Source organism: Vulpes vulpes, chromosome 4 (genome assembly GCF_048418805.1).
Source record: "Vulpes vulpes isolate BD-2025 chromosome 4, VulVul3, whole genome shotgun sequence".
Lineage (NCBI taxonomy): Eukaryota > Metazoa > Chordata > Mammalia > Carnivora > Canidae > Vulpes > Vulpes vulpes.
This window is the reverse complement of record NC_132783.1, coordinates 141,728,291-141,735,098: the sequence shown is the minus strand read 5'-3', so window position 1 is coordinate 141,735,098 and position 6,808 is coordinate 141,728,291. Positions and strand designations below refer to the sequence as shown.

Genomic DNA, 6,808 nt, shown 5'->3' with positions numbered 1-6,808 from the left:
CAACTCACTTGAAAGTAAAGTATATGAGGGTAGTTTACTGGTATGCTTATGAAATCTAACATTTCTCAGAAATCTGCATCAAATTAAAAAGTAACACTTCTTTACAGAGCACAGGAGCTGTGCGGGATCATTTATATTGGAATTGTTTTTCGGTGATCGCTTAAAGCAACTGTGAGATCTAATTAAATAATAATGGTTACAAAGTTGAAATCCATGTTCATTAAATAAATAAACCCACTGCCTAATTTTGCATTTTTGTTTATTTTAGGAATTAGTCACTGGTTGAATTTTCTAAAATCCCTGATTTTTCATTTGCTTAGTAACATAATAAATATTTTTAGACATGCTATAAATCCATCCTGTGTTATTTGATATGTATTTTATTTTCTCTGCTCACAAAAAAACTCACTAGTTTACAAGAAACTCTGAGAAGCTGTGTAATGAATTTCTCTTCTCACGTTTAAAATTAATGGCACTTTTTTCCTTAAAAATTTTTCATAGAAACACAACTTAAAAATTTTGTCTCTGACTGAAGACTTCCATCATCTGGTGATTTGTTAAAACCAACTTTCCACACACCAGCACAGTATTAAGACAAAACCAATATTTATTTAATGTGGAATTTCAGCCCTGAGGCCTCTCTTTATAAAGAGGGATTTTTTTTTTTCATTTCCTTTTTTGAAATTTATTTATTTATTTATTTATTTTTTGGAAAAAAGTAACATTTTGCTGAACACCTTTAATAGGAACTAAGGTTAAGGTCAAACATTGCTCTTAAAATTCAGGACTTACATAATGAATTTTATATTATCGCGTTTATTTCCACTTTCTGAAAGGGTAGGAAAAACAAATGTGTTTTGGCATACAGTTTAAAAAAGAAAAAACAAAACAAAACAAAAAAAAAACCCTTTGAGTTATAAGAAGATGGAGTTCAGAAAGTATTCTTCTGTCTTCCTCAAAAGGAATTAGAAGTCAGCATGTTGCTATTGCTCCTTGACATAAAGAGAGTGTCTTTGTTTTCTGTCCTCTGTGTCTCTGAATCCTGTAATGCCATCACAGCAGAGTGTATTGTACACCATTTTAAATGATAAGAGTTTCAATAGGCACTTTAGTGGAATTAAGAAAAATCTAACACTCTTCCACCGTGATGCCACATAGCTATCTCCGTTCTATGTTGTCATGTCAGTAAATTGTATTTAATAGGCCTGAGCTTGTCTCAGTGTGTATCCAAAAGAACAAAACAAAACCAAGCAAGTACATGTAATAGGATTTATCTTGTGTTGGCAGAGTAAAACGAAACTGACAATATGATAAATACAGCAACTTGCTAGAAACCAGATCATCAAATGATTGTGTCCTACAAAGCCTGGTGTGTGTGTCTGTGTGTCTGTGTGTGCACGTGCATGTATGCATGTGTGTGTGTGTGTGTGTGAGAGAGATTTCTATTTGTGTTTCTTTTAAATTTCTCCTTTTGGTTGTGTTTTATCCTTGGCTTCTGCCCTAAGTGACTTTATCAGGGTTATAACTCTCTTCTTCCCCAAACATGTCTGCCAAGACTTTAAAGCGGGGTCCCCAGTCTGTCAGATAGTCGTAGTCCTGGTCAGCCTCTGTGGTGAGAGAGTCTATAGAGCTAAGGGAGTCTGCTACTGATCCATTTCCTTCATACGCATATGTTGCCAATGAATCATATGGGGGGGCAGTGGGGTCCACATCATTCTCCTGTAGCCTTTGATGAATGAAATCCCGTATGTCTGTGTTATCCTCCACTGGTGGTCTCTGACGAGGTAAACAGAGAGTGTCTGGTTTTATATCCCTGCGAATTTTGTTATCTTCAATCACTTTTGGATTTCTCAGAGCACCAATGTCGAACGCCTGGGTGTCCTCCTCCCCACCTCCTTCATCATCATAATGGATCACGTTGTCTCTGATGTCTTCTTTGGAGGTCATTAGAGTGTCTTTCTTCTTCTGTCTTCGCAGAGCTACGTACAGCACAACTATGGCTAGAACAAGACAAAAATTGCAGAATATAAAAAAATTGAGAATATGTAGGTCATCCCTCCATAAAATTGATCAGGGCTGACCGACACATTATTTTCAAAGTAAACACACTATGCAATAAGGATCAGATAGATGTTTACATTGTTTGGTGTTTGTCTCGATCTCAACTTCATTTCGAAATTGGAGCTAACAAATTTCAGCAAAATTCGTCACAAAGTCAAGCAACTACAGTCTTGCATTTAACTTATATGTAAAAACTTTACTATCAGTTAAAAAGCACGTTATGAATTTTTTGAAAGAATGGTTGTTCTAATTTTTTGAAAGAATACAGAGAGCTGTACAGGGTTGGTGTAATAAAACTTGCATATTATAGCCCATAAGTAACACTTACATATTACTCAGAGCTAGATATCCCAGTTGCAACATTACTTGTATTTCTAACGTAAGAAACCCAAACCTTCATGTGACGATAACTTTAAAAAGAAATACATTTTAAAAAGAGAAGGAAGAAAAGAAGGAAGGAAAGCAGAAAGGAAGGAATAAAGAGTATAGAATATAAGGGCCTTAGTTTTATAAAGGATGTCAGCCAAGACCCCTAATTATTTCAATTCTGTGTCTTGCCATATTGAGAAGTGTTCAATTTACATTCATGAAGCATGATAATATTTTAGAATAATTTATATACTCTCATAATTTAAGTCTCTTTCTGTTCCTAGTTGATGCACAACAATCCATTAAATTGACAGCATTTATTTTGGGGCTCATGGGTGGCTCAGTCAGTCAAGTCTCTGCCTTGGGCTCAGGTCATTATAAATCACAAAGGTTTGTCCCCTGCTCAGTGAGGAGCCAGCCTCTCCCTCTCCCTCATGCTCTCCTCCTCCTCCTTGCCTGTGTTCTCAATCTTTCTCTATCTCAAAGAAATAAATAAAATCTTAAAAAAGAAAAAAAAAAAGCATTTATTTCCTCTAGAAGTGAATGGGCATGGGTCCAAATGATGAAGTCAGTGCTCACCTTTGCTCATCATAAAACCCTCTCTCCTCCACAGAGATGGTAATATGGTGAAAGCCAAAGTGTGTTTGATTTACTACAGCAGAATCTGGAAGATCCCTGTCATAAGATTAGAAATCAGAGAAGACTGCATGATAGCAAAAGCTCCTTTATTCCCTCTTCCTCCAAAATTAAAGTTTGACCAACTGGAAGGGAGGAAAGAGATGCAGGGAGAGCTTCTGTACAACAGGCCTTGGAGAGATGGTTAGCACACTGCACTCCTCCAGAGGTTAAGGAAATCCAAAAACTAAAAAGCCTATAGCTCACCTCGGGGGGAGTGAGTGAGAAACTGCACGCCCCATAGAGATGCCCTGCATACCCAACGGCTTTAGAGTTGCTCTGGATGAGAAAGGCATTACTAGTCGCTGTGCCTGAGGGCTCCCCAAAAGATACCAGGGCACCGCAAGATGATCTTGCTTCCCCTCATCCCAGGGAAGGTATGAAAATGGTTAAGAATAAGTGGAAAAGAGATCCCTGGCTGGCTCAGCAGTTTAGCAGTTGCCTTTGGCCCAGGGTGTGATCCTGGAGTCCCGGGATCAAATCCCACATGAGGCTCCCTGCATGGAGCCTGCTTCTTCCCCTCTGCCTGTGTCTCTGCCTCTCTCTCTCTCTCTATCTCTCTGTGTCTCTCATGAATAAATAAATAAAATTAAAAAAAAAAAAGAATAAGTCGAAAGATCTGCAGGAGTCTGAGATTGGTTAAGGAAGTCCAAGCATAGTTAGATATTTGGGTAGACCCCATGGCAGGGCTAACCACCCATTCCCTGCTGTATACTTGAAATCCATGTGCTGGAAGAGTTGCAAGAGCACCGCAGATACTCAGGAAGCACTTGGAGGAATGCTGCTGACTTGAGAAGATTACTTGCTACACTGTAAAGGGGCCAAAGAGGCCAAAGGTGAGCACCGGGAACCCGCCAAATCATGCCAGGTTGATATGGAAATAAACACTCTGGGGCTCAGGTGGCTCCTAGACAAGAGAGAAGCGTTAAAAAGAAACACTTGGGATCCCTGGGTGGCTCAGAGGTTTAGCCCCTGCCTTTGGCCCAGGGCACGATCCTGGAGTCCTGGGATTGAGTCCCACATCAGGCTTCCTGCATGGAGCCTGCTTCTGCCTCTGCCTGGATCTCTGCCTCTCTCTCTCTCATTCTGTGTCTCTCATGAATAAATAAATAAAATCTTGAAAGAAAGAAAGAAAGAAAGAAAGAAAGAAAGAAAGAAAGAAGAAAGAAAGAAAGAAAGAAAGAAAGAAAGAAAGAAAGAAAGAAAGAAAGAAAGAAAGACTTGATTTGAGGTGACTCACCTACCTGATGGCAGTCAACTTTAGGTGTGGGAATGTTATTTTGAATCTTCCCTTGTAAGGTTCATATCATCAGCACAAACAGATGCCAGAGATGACTTATTATCAATAAGGATAGAAAGGAAACTTTTTTTCCCCCTGTACCCCGCAGGTACTTGTGTGGCATTAATATCTCTACCATGCAAACTGGACTAGAACTTCAACCTTCAAACTAACAGGAGCTTCTGACTTAGGGAATGTTCTGTATAAACTGTCATACAATGCATTACTCCTCGATTTACATCCTGGGTTTTGTTTGTTTGTTTGTTTTGTTTTGTTTTGTGTCTTAAAGACAAAGGTAGGGTATCTACATTTGTGAAGCATACATACACGGATCCCACAGTGCCCGATTGTACGTCTGTTGCAATTTGAATGTAAAGAAATGCCTGCCAAGACAGAATGGCTCTCTCTCGTGTTGTGAAACTGCCAGAAAGTTAATAAGCAAAGAGGGCCCAGCTGAACATAAGTGATGGAAGAGGTAAACCCCTAAAGCAGATTTTTATGAATTCTTACAGAGATGTTACAGAATACATTACTTCAGTCCTTTTCCTTTGCAGTGCTGCTTAGATAGGTCGGTGCACTACATTCTGATGGGAATGGGTAGATTTGGACATGAGGAGATGGGAGAAAAATGGAGTCAAGAACTACTTCTGGCTGACAGTTTAAAAAGGAAAAAAAAAAAGCAAACTTGGAGGGTGCTTTCACTTTCATTCACTCCTCTCCTATTCTTTCTCATTTCTTCCTTTATCAAACTGACATTTGAGGGCTGCTATGCATCCAGTATATTTTTAAAATTATACAATATCCCATTAGGCAGCCATAATTACTGGAATGTAAAAACCATTTTAAGGAAACACTGCTGTAAACGGGGATCTTTAGTATAGAAAATGTCACACGGTGGTGAATGAAGCAAACTGTTTTCTTAGTTGATGATCCCTAAGGGCTGGAACACAGCTTTGTGGTTTTGATGTCATTTATTTATTCCTAACGGTATATACACGTGAGGTGTTAAGTAGAAGATTAATAAGTTATCATTAATATGATGATACGTAAATTAAAATATTCAATATAGATAATCTTCCTTCTAGCCAGATGTGACTCTCAATGAAGAAAAACTGATTGACGTGGCAAATTGTGAAGAGAGTGGCACAGAGGAGAGAGAGAGAGATTGAGAGTAAGAGAGAGAATATGTGATTAATATTGAAACCAACCTAGGAGTATAACAATACACAGTAGGATCGCAATCAAAGCCCCAGTGCTGAGACCCACAGGTAGAAAAATCGCTTCCACATTACAAGACAGGATGGTCCCATCAGAGTCACATCTACAGACTCGGATAGTCATCGTGTTGGTGCTGCTCTGCACAGGGTAGCTGCTGTCTTCTATTACAACAGGGAGGAAATACAACTCCTGCTGCCTGCGGCTATATCCATTTCTTCGGGTTTCAATTCCAGCTGTGTTGTCTACAAAACATGACATTTATGATAAGAAGGTTACTAAAAGCTTTGCTTCAAATCCTAAAGTTGGTATTGGTTAAACAGTAGGAAGCTCTTCTTGCATAAGCAAAATGCATCCATATTTTAATTCTTTCTTTTACTGTTTTGAAAGCTGCCAAAGGTAATCAAATGTAATCCAAATAATCCTTAGGAAAAGAAGGAACATTAATCTTGTCTGGTGTGAGAGTTACATTTTCAATTCACAAAGAATATAAAACTGTAAGACTAGAAGTATGTTGTGTGACCCATTTTTTTAACATCAAAATCTCTTTGATAAAAAAAAATACATATGTGGGTGTTTTCTTACATGATAGAAGAGCAGAGATTACAAAGCATGAATCTATAAAAGATCTCATGTAAAAATCTATTCATTAAAAGATGACAAATATCAATTGAGTATTTACTTTTTTATTTTTTCCAGAGCTGTATCATGATAAATATGGTAAAAAATATATGTATGTATGTGTATATATATATATATATATATATATATATATATATCTTTCACTTTTGTATATCAATTGTCATAAGAAAAATGGAAAAGTGTATTACAAACATCAAGATTCATTAAAAAATTTAAACATAATAAATTATAATAATTACCATTTTAATATAAGTACAAAAATAATTCATTTTAATACTGACAAAATCAATAAGAGCAATATTTACTGAGAATAATTCAAGGCAATAAAAATCTCAAATTTTATATAAATGCAAATAATGCTGCAATTGAAAGTATTACTTTGAATGCATTTGTTCTTTACTTCCTTTATTTCTACACATAGAAGTGGGAATTTGGTTTTATTCATAACACCATTTCATTTTTTGTGTCTATTAAAGTAACTCCTAGAAATATTTTTCTATTTGAAGAAATGTATTAATATTTCCTTTCTTATAGCCTTACAAGATATCCACTTTGGAATCACGGAAA

General features: G+C 37.0%; 1 protein-coding gene across 7 annotated transcripts in view; it reads right to left on the bottom strand.

Moving 5' to 3' along the window:
- Positions 1–589: 589 nt before the first annotated feature.
- Positions 590–6,808, bottom strand: part of CDH12 (cadherin 12) — a 972,572-nt gene continuing 966,353 nt past the window's right edge. For all 7 annotated transcript variants that reach the window (XM_072757170.1, XM_072757167.1, XM_072757172.1 and 4 more), the window contains 2 exons: positions 5,593–5,844; positions 590–2,000 (listed from right to left, as the gene is read on the bottom strand). In XM_072757170.1, coding sequence (XP_072613271.1) covers positions 1,501–2,000; positions 5,593–5,844 — 752 coding nt within the window. In that variant the 3' untranslated portion in view covers positions 590–1,500. The remainder of the gene's footprint in view (positions 2,001–5,592; positions 5,845–6,808) is intronic.